General features: G+C 52.2%; 1 protein-coding gene across 11 annotated transcripts in view; it reads left to right on the top strand.

Annotated features, from left to right (window-relative positions):
• Positions 1-15,928, top strand: part of GTF2IRD1 (GTF2I repeat domain containing 1) — a 58,196-nt gene extending 42,268 nt beyond the window's left edge. For 7 of the 11 annotated variants that reach the window (XM_040532909.1, XM_040532905.1, XM_040532907.1 and 4 more), the window contains exons 17-28: positions 416-599; positions 1,518-1,576; positions 1,776-1,841; positions 2,722-2,805; positions 3,595-3,778; positions 4,429-4,457; positions 8,742-8,789; positions 11,976-12,053; positions 13,356-13,548; positions 13,894-13,931; positions 14,884-15,020; positions 15,681-15,928. In XM_040532909.1, coding sequence (XP_040388843.1) covers positions 416-599; positions 1,518-1,576; positions 1,776-1,841; positions 2,722-2,805; positions 3,595-3,778; positions 4,429-4,457; positions 8,742-8,789; positions 11,976-12,053; positions 13,356-13,548; positions 13,894-13,931; positions 14,884-15,020; positions 15,681-15,755 — 1,175 coding nt within the window. In that variant the 3' untranslated portion in view covers positions 15,756-15,928. The remainder of the gene's footprint in view (positions 1-415; positions 600-1,517; positions 1,577-1,775; positions 1,842-2,721; positions 2,806-3,594; positions 3,779-4,428; positions 4,458-8,741; positions 8,790-11,975; positions 12,054-13,355; positions 13,549-13,893; positions 13,932-14,883; positions 15,021-15,680) is intronic. The other 4 variants (XM_040532911.1, XM_040532910.1, XM_040532902.1 and 1 more) reach the window with 1 other exon arrangement.
• Positions 15,929-16,538: the final 610 nt, after the last annotated feature.

Here is a 16,538-nt window from a genome sequence, read left to right as displayed (position 1 = left end):
TGTGCACCTTGTGAGCTGGCAGAAGGTTTCTCTGCTGCTGGGGACAGAAGGTGCAGCTCTGCCCGTGCGGCCCCAAAATGCCAGAGGCAGAGCAGTGAGAGCTGACATCCCCTCTCCTTGTGTGGCCGAGGGTTGGCCGTGAGGTCTGGGCGTGGGGTCCCCGATGCAAACACTTGCAGCTGCGTCAGGACGTGTTACTAAGGGCTGGTCACATAAAAGCAGAAAACTCAAATGAAAGTCCTGGTGGCTGCCTGGCTTCATGCCTTGACTCCCATCCACCTGCATCAGGCGGACAGGACATCCCTACCAGCATAACCAGAAAAGTCCCCAAAACCTCCCCAACCCCCGCTGATGTATCGTGTCTCTGCTGCCTTGATCCAACGGGGCAAGCTAACGAGACGTGGTCCTCCCGCAGCGAAAGCCATAGGAATATCGGAGCCAGTCAAAGTCCCCTACTCCAAGTTCCTGATGTACCCCGAGGACCTGTTCGTCGTAGGCTTGCCGGAGGGCATCCTGCTGCGGCGCCCCAACTGCTTCGGGATTGCAAAGCTGAAGAAGATCCTGCAAGCGAGCAACAACATCCAGTTTGTCATTAAAAGGTGAGGCAAGTGGAGTGCCCGTCCCGCGGGGAGGATGCTGCAGCTCGGAGCTCTTGCTCCTGGGGACGCGGCCGCGATGCAGTGTCCTGGAGAGCACCCATCACTTGGTCACCATCAGTGAATTTCTTTGATTAGAAGCCATCAAATGATGTGGCCTTGGTGGAGCAGTCCCCAAGGAGTCAGCGGCGTTGCTGTTGGTCTCTCCCTTTGTCTTTTTGTTTTGAAAGTCACCTTTGCAAGGGTTTGGCCTTAGGAGCAGGGAGCACCCAAGGGTGCCAGGCATGGGGCAAGGAGGGGCTGGGCGCCCCAGAGGGTTTTCCTGCGTGCAGTGGCTCCAGCCAAGGTCCAGATGTGCACATCTGTGTCCCAGAGGGGTGTCGCATGCTACAGGCATCAGGCAGATGCTGTCCTTGCACTGAGGGGGTGTCACAGGAGCTGGGGGGAGCTGTAAGAAGCCACTGTCAACATGCAGCAATGGCGTTGGGAAAGAATCCTGCAGAGATGGGTTTTTAAATGTCTTTAGGTATCTTTGAGGGTTTCTCACCCAAACAATGACAATTTCGTGTGCCAATTGTATGTTGAAAGCAGTTAGGCAGGCTTTTCCTGTCCCCGAGACACATGCAGGACCACATCTCATAAAAGTTTGTAGGCACTGATTTAAGCTGCTCAGCCAGCGCAGGCTTAATCTTATCCCATGGAGTGTTACACGGGCTCACTAAAGAGGCTGTCAGCATGAAAATTATTTCCGAAGTTCCCCTGCTGTATTGCAGGAGCTTTAAAATTGCATTAGCCAGATATGTTTAGTGGGTTTGCGGCTGGAGGAGCGTTATCCTCGGTGATGGATGGAGCAGTAAAACGTTGATGGCTTTGCTGGATGGGGGCTCGCTCACGCTGCGCCTGCTTCTCGCTCTTTTCCAGGCCAGAGCTGCTGGCAGAGGGCGTTAAGGAGATGGCATCGGACAGCCCAGGAGCCAAAGGTAGGCTTCAAAGCGCCATTAAGGGCAGGGTACGAGAGGAACAAGGGCATTTCCCTGCTGCACATCTCGTGCCGTCTCTCTCCACCTCATTTTTGGCCCATGCAAAGGCAGCCGTGGCGTTCAGCGCTGCCGAGCCCAGCCCTTGTGCATCCCCTCGGTGGTACCGCAGGTCCTAACGCCTCTGTGTCCCCTGCCCCAGCTGCCGGCGAGAGGGACTGCAGTGACACGCTGCTGGACGACGCTGTGAAGAGGCAGGGCTTCCAAGGTGAGCCCCAAGAGGCCTTCGGGACGGGCCTGCATGTACCGGGGGACTTTGGGGAACATCCCGTGGCCACCACAGAGCCCTCGTGGCAGGGGCGTGGAGGCTCCACCTCATTGCATGGGGGAAACAGATGTGGAAAAGGAGCTGCCATGAGATTTTAGGGATTGAGGGACTGGTAGAGGAGAGAATCAAGGATGGGAGGGAGAAAAGGAAAGGAGACAGGGCGAGAGAGAGGCAGTAGACAAGCTGGAAGATGGATGCGCAGCCAGGGGCAGGTCCCGCAGGTCCATGGGAGAGCCTTGAAGTGCTCTGGATGGTGCCCTAATTAAACAGCTTTGCTTATCTCGCCATCTGACCTTGCGAGACACATAATTAAGCCTTGTAAGATTCGGGGTTTGCATTTTTTGTGGCTTTTTCCACCCGGGTGATGTTTGTACAAACACCACTCCCACCACAGCACATCTCCAGCGTGGGGTGCATCTTTCTGGGGCAGCTCAAAAAATCAGGGGAAGGAGCAGCCACGGAGAGCCCCTGGCTTGTTATGGGCGAGTGCTGCCCCACTCGAGCAGTCCACAAAGAGGGATGGAGGCTTTTAAAGGGCTTTGGCTTTTCAGGCAGGGTTTTGAGCGTGCTTTATTTTAACGCTGCTAATTATCACAACTGAATCTTCGATTTCATGCAGCTTTTATTCTTAGCAAACAGGCAGGGGAAAAAAACATATTTCTGTTTAGATTATTTTTAAGGACTTTGAATGGCCTACTCCAGAGATTAGCTAATTGCAAGATAAGGACTTTCCTATAATTAGAAAATCGTATTACTTAAAAGTCACTGAGTGCCTTTTAATTTAACAGCAGAAGTCCATAATTGTTTCTTTATTTTACAGAAAATTATGATGCCAGGCTTTCCAGAATAGACATTGCTAACACACTGCGGGAACAAGTCCAGGACCTGTTCAATAAGAAATACGGTGAGGAATCGGGGTGGGAGTTATTTTCATTCCCCTCTCTCCCCTCCCTGATTTTTTGCCCCCATCCCTCCCTCTCCCCCACCACGTCCTTGCTGGGTGCTTCCATTTGTCTCCCCCTTCCCCTGCGGAGCGGCTGGTGTTTTGCTGGGTGCCCGAGGATGGGAGTTGCTGTTTCCCAGGGAGGGGAACAAGGTCTCTGCCGCAGGCGCTGGCTGTGTAGGTGGCTCCCACGCAGAGCCCTTTGTGCCGTCCCTAGATGGGCTTTTCCATATTTTATCCCCCCTCGGTGCAGAACAGCGATGGTGATTTCATTAGCGGAGCTGGAGAGATTTGTCTGAGCGCCTAGGGATGGGGGTGGAAGAGAATAAGGGGGGGCCATACAGCAAGTGCTTGGATGTTAGGTACCGTTCTTCCCATCTTTTAGGGTCTTTTAGGGACACCTTCTTGGGCTCTGCAGGGTATCCCCATGCCCTGCCCACCCAAGCACCTGCTGTGTATCATGCAAGGCAAGGCAATGCCTTTATCCCGTTTTCTAGATGGGGTGAGACTTGCCCAGGTTCCCCAGGACCTGCTCTTCATCAGCCAGCAAGCCAGTGTAATTATTGCCAGGCAACCCATAGGCTCAGTCCTACAGCCAGACATCAGAGAGGGGACAGGGATGTGAAGTTATCTCCAAATAATGTCCCCAAGCAAACACCGGGGTTTGGGTGGGACTGGGGGTGGAGCCAGAGCCACGGTCAAGGCCACATCCCTGCCATCCTGCACGCTTACCTCTTGCTTCTCTTCCAGGCGAAGCCTTGGGGATCAAATACCCCGTACAAGTGCCATACAAGCGGATCAAAAGCAATCCGGGGTCGGTGATCATCGAGGGGCTGCCCCCCGGCATCCCCTTCCGCAAGCCCTGCACCTTTGGCTCTCAGAACCTGGAGAGGATACTGGCCGTGGCCGATAAAATCAAGTTCACAGTGACGAGGTACGGCCCCCAGAGCTGCCTGCACCCTGCGGGCAGGGGGAAAGCGGAGGGAGCTGGCACGGTGCTGCTGTGCCCCAACCTAAATGCACCGCAGGCTCCGCCAGCCCCTATAAATGCAGCACAGACCTCCAGCCCCAAGACAGCAATTCGACTGGCAGTTAATGCTTTGGAGTGGGTCATAAAATGGAGCCTCCTCCCGCTCCTTCCTCCCGCCTGCTGCCCAGGGAGGAGGTGGGAAGGGGCTGAGAATGGCGCCGGCAGGGCTGCAGCCCCCAAAATGGCTCTGTGGGAGATCTCAGGGCACCGGGTGCGTGGGCAGAGAAATCCCAAACAGCTTTTCTAGGACTTGAGGTGGGATAAAAGTGGACGGTGTTAGCGCTGGAGTGAGAGCAGAGAGCCGGGCTCCTGCAGCAGGGGGACACCACTCCATCAGCAAGTTCTGCAGCCAAACTGGGGGGGCACCAGTAGGGAAGGGGAAGGCACTGGTGCAAATGGGTCGGGGAAACAGGTTCATGTGAATCCATCGCTCTTGCTAGGCCATGCTGCGTGTCTTCATACCCACAAAGAGCGTGCTGCCCAGAGCTGGGAGTGTGGGGTTCATTCCTGGTGACGTTTCATTTGAAATCTTCTTTTTTCCTTCTTTTTTACAGGCCTTTCCAAGGACTCATCCCCAAACCCGGTAAGAGATGATGCCTTTTTGCCTAAGCAACGTGTTGGCTCGGTGTTTATTATTGGGCAGGGAGCTGTGTGGTGTGAATGGTGCGCTGATTTTATCAGCTGGAAGAAGGTTGTCACCGACCTTGCTTTCCTGTGTTTCCCATTTATTTATTTTTTGCCATTATTTGATGCATCTGAGGATGTTCCCCCAACCGAGGCAGCTGGCCTCAGCTTCATGCAGTTGTACTGCTGCTATTTCCTTCAAATGACGGCGTTTTTAAAGAGCTAATCTAGGGCAGGAATCCAGGTTCTGCATTTAAGAAAGCACACGCTCCTAAAAGTAAATACCTTGCAATTAGCTGAGGGTTCACCAGCAGGGTGCCAGGGAGGGGGGAGCGCTGCGGGACCCCCATCGGTCTGCACCGGTCTGCAGCTCCGTCTCTCCCTCCTGGGCTCTCTGGAAAAGAGCTGCTGCTAGAAATGCAGTTAAAAACCTGTCTTTGTTTTAAATGTCTGCAATCACAGCCAATGGAAGAGCACAGATGGGTGCAAAAACCGTTGTCGTCTTTATTGATGGCTTTCCATTTCCTTGGCCAGCCTCCACGGAGATGGCACAATTTAGGGAAGAAAAATATGACAGAGAGGAAAACATTTGTATGGCCTTATTGGGAGCTGCAGAGAGGTGGTAGACTCCAGAGACGGCTCCGACAAAAGGAGGTCTGTCTGCGAAATTGGGAGCAGGGGCTGCGCAGCACAATTCCCTGCCCGGCCACGTCCACGGAGAAGTCCCCTGAGACCTCCTCAGGCTTTGGGTCAGCCTCCTTATCTCCTTATCAGCCTCCTTATCTCGCGTCGGCCGGATCTTTAACCGAGCCTTGGGTGAATGCCAGTTTAGCAGAACGTGGCTTTTCCGGGGGATCACAGGGACGTAGCACTGGGGCGAGCCGAGGGCGGGCCCGCTCCTCCAGCCCTTCCCGTTCCCCTGCCGTAACCTGGGTAATTGCGTTAGGAGACACCGATCTGACACAAATCTCACCGTTAGCAAAGGAGCACATCAGAAGGCAAATATTTCAGCCTGCCAGCTGGCTTGGAAATGCAGCGTGATAAATAGAGATGTAGAAGAGTTTGATTTTATTTTCCATGCACATTTTTTTTCCCTCCTTCTCCAGCTGAACGTTCGCACCACGGGTTTGCCCACGCTAGCACAAAATCAAAGACGTTTTATTCTGTGTATTGTCTTACCTAGAGGGCTCCGGAGGAGGTCACGGCATCCCTGCCCCCCAAAAAAATCCCCACTGACAGCAATTAACCTCTCTCCTGCTTTTCCATCGTCTCACACCTCGGTGGATGGTGGCCACGCAGTGGCACATCCCTTGCGTTTCCTTCGATTGCTTTTTATCTGCCTTAACAAAATTAATGATTTCCAAATAGCCATAGATCAAAAAAAATTCAGATTTAAGAGAGGTTGTCATGTTCTTTTTGCCTCAATCTTTTGTAGTGAAGTCCTGCCACATGAAATTAAGACCAACAGAAGTGCATGCTTGGCATTAAAACAAAATCAATGAACATCTCTTTTATTTCACGGAGGAGCGGTAAAATAAAAGCAATGGCTACTCCCAAACAGGAGGGTATTGCAAAGGCACCTGAAAGTCAGAAAGCCCAGGAGATGACTTTAATGATATAAGGGAGGTTACATTTTCATGGCTCATCTTGGCCAAAAGTGATGTGAAAAATATACGTTTTAAGGAAGAAAGGAAATTGAACATAAACTTTTTTAATAAAAAAATCACTTTGGTGTGATTTTAGTTGGTTTAAGCTGAATTAACAGCATTTCGTTTGCTTTAAGCTAGTTGTGCACCCTCCGCATGGCAAATAACTGCCCAAATAACCGCAGGGATGCAGGGGAGCGGGTTCTGTGTTGCTCTCCTAATTTTAGGAGAACCCATTTTTTGAGTGCAACAGAAACAGATAAATTGATTTAAATATAATGCAAGTGCCTGGCGCTCTTTTTCTCCAAATTATCTGTAATTTCTCTGCCAAGATGCTCTCTCCCTTACAGCTGTGGGGATGAGATCGGCCGATGCCTGTGTGCACAGAGGTGCTCTCTGGGCTCAGAAGAAGGTGTTTTGGAGAATGAGGCCATTTTGGGGAAAAGCAAACCCCGAGGTGATGGGGAGCCGTGGGTGCTCCCCCGTGTCCACAGCAGGCCAGCATCTGTAGCGTAGTTGTTCAGCACGGGTTTCCAGCTGCCTTTCAAGGCTCAGCAGCGGTCCTGATGCTGCTGGCACAGCTGCCAACACCTTATCCACGTGCTGCTCCCTGCAGCGAGCATCCCTGTCCCGCGGGGATGCTGCACCAGGGGCTTGCACCCCTCCGCACCCCAAACCAGGCACAGCGCAGCCAGGGGGCCGGGGTTCCCACGCGGCTCTGTCCCCTCTGGCCTCCAGAGGCTGGCATTTTGTCTTCCAGTTCCTTTTCTTCCCACTGCTGTTGTCTGCTCGGTGCAAAAGACCTTCACACTCCCCTTTTGACAGCAGAGCGATCCTTCTGCATTCAGACAGAAGTGGGGGAGCAGGGGTGAAGCGCGAGTGCTACAAACACAGCACTTAGCCTTTCTTTTCTTCTGTCCTGAGGCACAGAGATACAAAACAGGCTTAATTTGAGCCTTCGAAAAAAAAAAATCAGGCATAAGTAATCTAGCAAAAAAAAAATATCTTTCTGTATGTTAATTTTTATGTGCTTTGATTGAAAATGTACACCAGCTCCATCTGTCCTATTCCCCAAACTCCCCACCACCCTGATAGATTATTTCCCACACTCCAATTAATAAAGTAGGGCAGGCAGTGTTCTTTAATTAAAAAAACCACACATCCAGGCATCCTTTTTTTTTTTTTTTTTAATCACAAGAGCACAATCCTCCGCAAGACTTTGATGAGATGTGCCTCACATTGGAAACTCCGAACCACAAGAAAAACAACGAGAGAAAAGCACTTGGATGCAGCAGGAACCGGAGCAGAGCGTGGCTCTCTCCATCCCCACGGCTCCCGGGCAGCCCCACATCCCTCAGCCCCCTGTTTAAGCCCCGTGAGAGCCGCTGGGTTGTTGTTCCTTCTGCTCTGCCTTCCTTTATCCAGGATGACTTATTTCTTGTTTTACCGTTAAGCTGGTCAGCGTTGTTAGTCTGAAGGTGGAACATGGAGCAGATGATGGTGTAAACGGCTGTGTGGCTTCCAAGCCTGTTTTAAGCACCTCTGTGGTTGGGATCACCGTGATCTTTGCTTTTTTTGTTGTTGTTTTTTCCTCCTTTTCTCTTCCACGTGGTGCACACAGCATCCCCACATACACGAAGGCAGTGCCATCGCCCAGCCGATTCCAGCCTTGCAGTTCCTTTGCTTTGCTCCCGCTCCTCACAGCCTCATGTCCTGCTGTGGTCTTCAGAGACCCCCAAACCCCTTTTTTTCTGCACTTTGCAGGGAGCCGGGCGCTGCCTTGTCCTGGCGGTGCTGCGGCACATGCGTGCTCCGCACACGAGAGCAGCGGCCGTGACCCTGGTGGGTGGCTGAGCACACCTGGGTTACCAGGGCAAGAAACTCAATTATCTTTCTTAATCAGCCTGATTTAATAACAGCACCTTGACATCTTCACCTGAAGGTGAAAATGTTTGGCTTTATTTTATTTATTTCCAAATAAATACAAATTAAAATATACTTTATTAGCTCCCAGACCTGCCTTCGCCCCCTGCCTGTGCTCCAGCACCCCGACCCTTCTCCCCAGCGGGTTTCCCTTGCCCGTGCAGGCGTGTCCCATCTGCATTTCTTCCTCTTTGCATTGCACATTCACCAAAATATTTTGTGCAGTGACTGCTTTCCCGGACCTCCTTGAACTGTTTGCTTTTCTGCCTCTTTTGAGGGGTGTGATGTTGCTCCTCTCTGCACTCAGCAAATTCGGCGGCGCCCCCCGTAGCTGCAGAACTAACCCAACTCCGCTTTGCTTCCCGTCTGCTCCAACCTTACGTTTTCCCTCCCTCCCAAGTGTCCCCCAGGCTCTTTAGGGGCACATCATAGCCCCGTGGGATGCTCGGGGCCTTAGGCACTTCCCCAGATCAGCCCCTGGGCCGTGCAGCCTGCCCAGCAGGTCAGCCACCGCCAGCTCTGTGCCGCAAGGACTCGGGAGCAGAGCAACCTTAGTCGGGACAGCATCGCCCTGCGTTTTGCTTTTGTTTGTGAACACAGAACCAAGCTGTAGCACTCATTGCTCTCTTTTTCTTTCTCTCTTTTTTTTTTTCTTCTTTTAACTTGCGCTGTAGCCCCTAGACGGATAACGTCATTGGAAAAAGCGTACGCTGCCTTGAATGGTACGTAGCTCAGTTGGTGCATCGTAGATGGTAGCAGACAAGAAATGCACTTGCCTATTAATGTGGGAATGAAAATGCGTTAAAACTCCAAATTTCAGGTATTTTTTCCTCTCTGCTGTGTTTCCCTGTGACACCAAGCCCGGAGTGGTGCAGGCTGTGTGCACCAGCCCTGTGTTGTGGTGCTGATGCTCTCTCCTCCGCAGGGCTGTGGCCGTCGGTGCCAGCTCTGCTCGAGGCACGCCGACCTGACAAGTCACGCTTAGCTCATCCCCGTGGCCCAGCAGTTAATGTGTTAAAAGGTCCCCTGCCATTCGCAGTGAGCACTTGCACAGATTGGGGGCTGGTTTTTTTTGGGGGGGCTGGTTTGTTTTTTGTTTTTCTTTGCTTTAACACGCTCTGGGCACTGGTGTGCAGCTGTGCAGGCTCCAAGGATTTAACGTCTCTGCTAACTTAGGAGCAGAGGAGCTTGCCTGGTGCTTGCCTCAGCGGAACCAGGCTTATTCCCAGCATCTGGGGTTCTGGCCATGTCTGGTTGCTCACCGCGTGCTCCTGCACATTTCTAGTTGTGCTTTGAGAACACGCAGAGGCGGAGCTGCCTCTGTCTGCGTTAACCCCAGGTCACTGCGGAGCAGCCGCAGCAATGTTAGCGGGTCTATTCCGGATTTACACTGGTGTCACTGAACTGCACCCTGAGAAGATTTGGAAGGTGAGGAGAGGTGCGTGTGTGTCCTCTGGAGGCTCAGGGCCAGATCCTGACAGCCGTCAGCACGCTGATCCCAAGCCCAGTGGCGTGCTCCATTGAAATCAGAGGGATTGCCCCAAGGAGGGGCCGTCTGCTTGCAAGGGCAGCGGGTACCAGGCCGTGGGGACATAATTTGGGCAGTGGTCACCTCCTGGTGGACATGCTGGAGCACCCGCGTGTTCAGATAACGGCGGGGTTCATTCATCACCTGGGTTCGGGGTGCGGACACCCGCGGTGCCCCGTGAGCATCCCCAGCTCGTGCCTGGGCTCAGTGCAGGCGTAAGCGTGACCCTGCTGAGTTAATTGCTAGAGGCAGGGAGTCCTGATCCGGTGATAAAATAGCAATAAGCACATTACAGATTTGGGGAAAAAAAAATAGTCAACTGGCTACTTATTTAATTAAAAAATAATAATAAATTAAATAGATAGCACAGATTTGAACCCAGCAGCATTCATAAACCTGCTTTTTGTTCAGGACTTAGCACATCCTTGGTGGCATGTTGTCCCAAACCAAATGTCTAAGGTAAAGGTAGATCGAGATCTCTCTTGCCCAGGGGTGGTGGGGACACAGAGGATGCAGGGGCAGGTCCCTGGGAAGCAGCACCGCAGGACGGAGCCTCCTCTCTGGCTTCTCTGTTACGCATGCTCAGTTCCAGCTTTTTTGTGGCATTGGCTTGTGTCCCCGGATGGGAATTCGGGAGCGCTGCCCGTTGCACAAGCCACCACAAGGCAGAAAAAAAACCTCGGGATTGTATTTCTGCCAGTTGGGTCTCCCGGGGCATTAGCGGAAAGGAAAGAGCTTCTGCATTTTTCAGTCTCAGAGGAAAATGAACCAAGTGAGAACAACGTCATTTTGATGTTTCTTTGTCTGCTACCATCTATACCTCCATGCGGGTGTGTTCGTACATCCCAGCAACTGAGCATAAATGACAAGGAAGTCACAGAGGGAGCCCGCAGGGTTTGCCCCCGCCAGCCCCCTTGCAGCAGTGCCACGGCCTCAGGAGTGGCATGGCAAGCAGACGTCTTGTTTCTTGAAACCAGAGGTCCTTGGAGATGTTTGTTTCATTTTCTTCCATTTTACTTATTTTTCGCTCCATCCCTTTTGAGCTCCTTTTGTCGCCATTTCTGGATCTGAAGCACAACTTGGCCCAAAGGCTCCTTCACAGAAACTTCTCCCCTTTGCTCCCAGTTATGTCTGGGCATACAAAACTGCCGTTTTCAGGCTCAGCAGCTCGAGAAGAGGCTTTGCTGGGGCCGTACCCTGGGGCAGCAGGGCACTGAGATGTAAGGGTGGCAGCTTCCTCCCAGGACCGAGCCCTGCAGCAGCCGAAGCGCGTAGCTCCTGCTGCGAGTAGCGGTGCTGAGCGCCAGCCTCCAAATCCCCTCTCAGGGAGGCAGGGACCCACGTGAGGTTTTCCATGCGTACATAAAACAAAATTTCAAGCCACGTGATTGCTCAAAATCAAATTAAATAGCCCCAGACTGCGGGCAGAAGATGCTCAGGTCCTTCACAGCTGTGCCAAGGCTCGCAGCGTTCACCTTGGTATTTTAAATAACCTCCCCTGGGCAAAAATACGTGACTTGAGCATGGCAAGCTCGCTTCGTGGAGGTGACGTCTCTGTGATTCCCGTATTTAAGGAGCCGAATTAAATTCCCATGTAATGGTGGGCATGCACATCCCAGCTCACCGGCATCTGCTTTAGAGCAGCGGGGACCAGCTCGGTTTGGCTGGGAAGGCGGCGCCCATCCCTGCTCTGCCCAGCTTGGGTGCCGTGGTCCTGCCTCGTGTCCCAGGGTTGGGGGGGCGAGCCACACAGAGAGGTGGAAAAGCTTCATTTGGGCTGCCCTTTATGTCTGTGGGGTGGGAAAGCATCCCGGGGAGCAGGTACCGCAGACGGTCATTTTATCCTGGAGCCCCCTGAGGATGCTGAATAGCTGGGGAAAAGTCTCCTGGCACGGGCATGTCATTTGAAAGGAGAGAGCGGAGAAGAAACTGGTTGGCGTGATGAGGATAATTAAAAAAGCTAGTAAAGCCAAGCTGATTATATGGCATATTATAAAACAATACTGTACTTAGGAGCCCGGCTATAAAAGCGCTATCTCATTCCTTGATATCACTTGTGGGAGCATTTGTGGCGCTCAGGGCCTGAGTCTCCATTGCTTTGCATATTTTGCAGTCATTTCCAGCACCGCAAAGTGGATGTAAAATGCTCTCAGCCATGGAAGCGCGTGGCAAATGCAGATTTGGCAGCATTTTATAGCTACCGCACGCTGCTCTGAAAGGTGACGGAAGGTGCAAGTGAAGAAAAGCCGCGTCTGAGGTGTCCCCGCGTTGGGCTCGGACGGAGGGGTGTCTCGAGACGCAGCGCCGTGGCGGTGGGGTGGGTTTTCCAGGGGTCAGGAAGAAACGGGAGGTTTTATTCCCTGACCTTTTTGCTTTGCAGATGAGGACGACGCCAACAGGCTCGGAGAGAAGGTGATTCTCCGAGAGCAAGTGAAAGAGCTTTTCAATGAAAAATACGGTGAGTCTCCCATCTGCACACAGAGCAAGGCGAGTTTGTTTTTGCTGACAGCAGCCGTAGTTAAAATTAATTAGGCTGAAGGGCTCTATTTATAGGCCGAGCACACGGCAGCCTGCTGCAGCACAGGTTTCCTCCCGCTGCTTCGCGTTGCAGCCCGTCCCCGGGGATGCTCCCGCGCCTCGCTCCCGCAGGTGGGACCGTGACCTTCTTGTTGACAGCTCATCCTTGGAGCGGGGAGGGAGGAGGGCGAAACGCAGCCCAGGAGCAGGATTTGTTCAGGCTGCCGTCAGCCTTTGATGCGTTTTTGATGCGTCCTGAGCTAACGTGAGCCGTGGTGCGTGCCTGCCCTGCGCCAGCCTGCTGGAGCTGCGGCAGAAAAGGAGGTCAGGAGGTGGAGGGAGATTTGCAAATGCCCTTTGCGGATTCCTTGTGCTGCCTGGCGAGCCCACCCATCCCAGCTGGTCGTTGGGAAAAGGCGTCATAGGAAAATCAACTGGAAGTGGGGAGAAATAGGAGCTGGGGTAGGATGTAAATAATTGCTTGAAAAAGAAGGGAAACGGCCAAGTGATGGCAAAGAGGTGGGGAGAGAGGCTTGTAAAACCCTGACCAGCACAGAAGGGAGGGATGCTTGCTGTTCCCCAAAGTGCAGGAACTAAAGGGGGACCCAGAGGAATGGGCAGTGGGCTTAAACAACACAGAAGGAAGTACTTCTAATGCAGCATGCCATTAAATTGTCATATTTTGCTGCCATAGGATGTTGTGGAAGCCAAAGGGAAGAAGGAATTCAAAAAGTGGGCAAGAGCAGTTCCTGCAGCACAGGGCTCCTGGGGGCTGCTGAATGCAGCATGCTGGATGTGATCTCCACACCCCAGTGACCCCCCAAACTGCCTAAGAGAGCCGAGGAGAGACGGATAAATCCCTCTCATTTGCCCTGCTTCTGCATCCTCCCATGCTGGTGCTGGCCCAGCCACGGGCACGGTGCTGGGCTCGCTGGGTGCATGGTACAAGCACGGCAGTGGGTGTGCTCTGCACTGAGCAGAGGTGCTGGGGCCGTGAACCAGTCTCCACGTGAGGCTCCTAGAGACCAATGGAGACCAACAGTTTAGAGGCAGGCAATAAATTGGACAGGCAGACATGAAACAGCTTGGTGGGACGTGGCGGTGCAGCCCCACAGCAGGTCCGCGGTCATCGTGGCATCTGTGGGTTCCCCAGCTCCCCGCAAGGCTCTTGATCCTTCTGTTGGCGTGGTCCCGAGCCCTGTGGGGTAAAGTCGGTGCGGTGTCCTCTGCTCTGCCCTTACAGGAGAGGCTCTGGGCTTGAACCGGCCCGTCATGGTGCCCTATAAACTCATCAGGGACAGCCCCGACGCGGTGGAGGTCACCGGCCTGCCGGACGATATCCCTTTCAGAAACCCCAATACCTACGACATCCACCGGCTGGAGAAGATCCTGAAGGCACGGGAGAGCATCCGGATGGTGATTATAAACCAGCTCCAGTAAGTTCCCCCAGCTCTGCGGCGCAGAGAGGTTTTAGTTGGTTAAGCATTGTCCCAGCCACTAGTCAGGTAAGGCCCCATGGGGCCACGTACCCACGAAGGACCTGTCCCATCCCTACCACCTGCAGTCCTGCACCACAGGTGGTGCTCAGCCATTTATCGCCTCTTTCTTGAACAGTTTGAAGTGCTGATGTTGGGAAGGGGCATGGCACAGGGGCAAGGGGATACCATGGGGCAGATAAGGGGATGGCCCTGAGACCCAGCTGAGTTTTTTTGGGGTGCTTCCCTCCAGAGAGTGGGGGGAAGGTGCTTGCGTGCTCTGACCCCATGTTTTCTCTTACACAGGCCTTTTTCTGAAATCTGCACTGAGGCCAAACAAACAGGTAAGGGCTGAGACATATCCATGGCTTTCCCTGCAGTGTGGCAGAGAATATATGGGCAAAATGGATGGGGGGCTGTGGGGAGGCATTTGTCCCTCCCGCATCCTTCTGGAAACAGAAAAGTCAGGCTCAGTGTTGGCTCAGGAGCAAGCTGTCATCTTAGATGATTGTATTTCTGTGAGCTGGCGAGAGACCTGTGCCATTAGACTCAAATTTTCATCGTCTTCTGGAGGATTTGATTGTCCCTTTCCCATGAGCAATTTATTCACTGTGAGCAATTTATTCGCTGGTTAAAGCCCTTAATTTCATCCATCGTTTATCAGTTGAGCTTCTAAGGAAACAAGGTTTCTGTGATCCCTCCGAATGTATTTCTCTCTCTGCCCTATCCTCCACAGTAAATTTCATTTAATCAAACGTGTCAGAATTAGCAACCCAGAGATAATTAGGATCCGGTTAGTTTTTTGAAAATAGGTGGCTAGGTAGGGGAGAGAGATCTGGCAAGCCTGCAATGTGAGCTGATGGAAAATGAGACAAGGAGAAATTTTATATGCACATATATAAGTGAGAGTATATCACATATATATGGGTGTATCATATATGGGTGTATCATATATATATATAGGGGCATATTGGTGTCAGAGCTGGCAACATCACAGCCCTGAAGCATTCAGCACGGGCACCGTCTGTAGGCTATCGGGCTCTGCGAGGGCTGGAGTTTGGGATTCATCCATTTTGGGGATTTCCTTAGCCCGTGCCTGAGCACCATTGGCAGCTCCGTGCCAGGTGGCGGAGGCAAAGCCCATGTCACCAGCCGCAGCACGGCCGTGGCTGCGGGGATGCTCAGAGGGAGGAGAGGTGGCAGCTGCAGGAGGCGTCCCCATGCCCGAGGGGCTGCGCATCCCTCGGCCACGCTCACAGGGCACAGACACCTCATTTCTCCCCTCTCTCCCGGCAGAAAAAGACAGCAGTGTTCCCAAGAGGAAGCGGAAGAGGATCTCCGAAGGGAACTCGGTATCTTCCTCTTCCTCATCTTCCTCCTCCTCCTCTTCCAATATGGAGTCCACGTCATCAACAAATCAGATCTCTCTTGTGGTAAAGCCTTCCAAATATTAAGTGGGTTACTGCCTACCTATCTTTCTGCTTCAGGATGCTGCTCTCTGCTCTCCTCGAACCGTCACCACTTCCCTCCGCCCGACAAACCCTGTAAAGTGTGACGTTAAGTGGCACAACCAGGTTTGGCGAAGGAGCTGGCGCAGCTTTGGGGCTGCGTTTTCCTGCCGGGCTTGTCAGGGGGTGTCAGCGGAGCAATGCTCCCAGGGGCTCCCCCGGACCCACCCTGCCCCAAACGCAGGTGGCGGTGGCACCATGGCCCCGTAGCACCTCTCGGCAGGACCTGGCATCCCCCCTCCAGTCCCTGTTCCGGGCGCGATGCTGAGCTCCGGCACGCATCAAAACTGCAAAAAATAGGAAATGAGATCAGTGGAGATGCATTCAACCTGTTCTCCCTCAGGGCTTGGCTTCGGTTGTGGATGATACCAAACGCTTCTTAAAAAAAAATACACAAGAGAAATATAAACTTAGAAGGTTTTTTGTCAGGTTTGCTGGTGGTGTTTTGTTTTTGGGTTGGTTCTTTTATTTGGAAAGTGGGAGCAACTGCCCGTGTCTGAACATGTCAGAGATTTGATGTATGCATGTTTTTGTGTTGTGTCCTAACAGAGACTTTTGCCTTCTTTTTCTCTCCCTCTCTTTCAGCAATGGCCCATGAACATGTACATGTTAGACTATGGTGGTCTAAACGTCCAGATCCCAGGACCTATTAACTATTAGACCTCAATACCGAATAAGAACCTCAAATGAAAGAATAAATAAATAAATGTAATTTATGTAAAAAGTGTATATTCCAATATGTATCAATGCCTTTTAGTTTTTCCAATGATTTTTACACTATATTCCTGCCATCAAGGCCTTTTTAAATAAAAATAAAAAGTGTTGCCTTGCTCTTAAAAGTACTTTTTTTGTTACATACATTATTGACAAATGGCAGTTGTAGGTAAGAGTAAGTGCAGGAGAGCACCTCTGGACAGACCTCCTCGTTAGCTTTGGCTGCTGAATAGGATTTTTAGCATCATCAGTGTTTGAAACCAAGAGGTTCGACACGCTTTGATGATTCACTTGCCACTGATGTCTTCAGGTTTGAATCAAAGGTGTAAAAACTTACGGAGAGCTGCAGGAGGAGCAGGACCAAATTGCAGCAGTGAAGTCACAGAAGCAATTTTGGTTACGTGCATTTAACTGTCTTCTGAAACGGTGAAGTTCTTCACTATCCGTGATTTCCTACAAGGCTTTGATGCCTTCTGGAGGGAGGAAAGCTCACGAAGTGAGTACAGGCTGCTCTCTGATGCTCAACTGGTTCTGTGTCGCTGGACCGCAAGCTGCAAGCATGTGGGAGAGCCCCGTGGGCTGCTCTGTGCACCATGCGAACCAGATGATGTAACCCAGTAAACTGAGGGATGCTAGTTGAAATTTTCACAATTTTACCTTAATTCTGCTAGCAGATCTTGGCAGCAGAAGCTGGTGTCGCCGATCACCGTTATTACCGCTGCAGGTATT

Source organism: Cygnus olor, chromosome 20, assembly GCF_009769625.2.
Source record: "Cygnus olor isolate bCygOlo1 chromosome 20, bCygOlo1.pri.v2, whole genome shotgun sequence".
Classification (NCBI taxonomy): domain Eukaryota; kingdom Metazoa; phylum Chordata; class Aves; order Anseriformes; family Anatidae; genus Cygnus; species Cygnus olor.
This window is presented reverse-complemented; position numbering and strand designations above follow the sequence as displayed.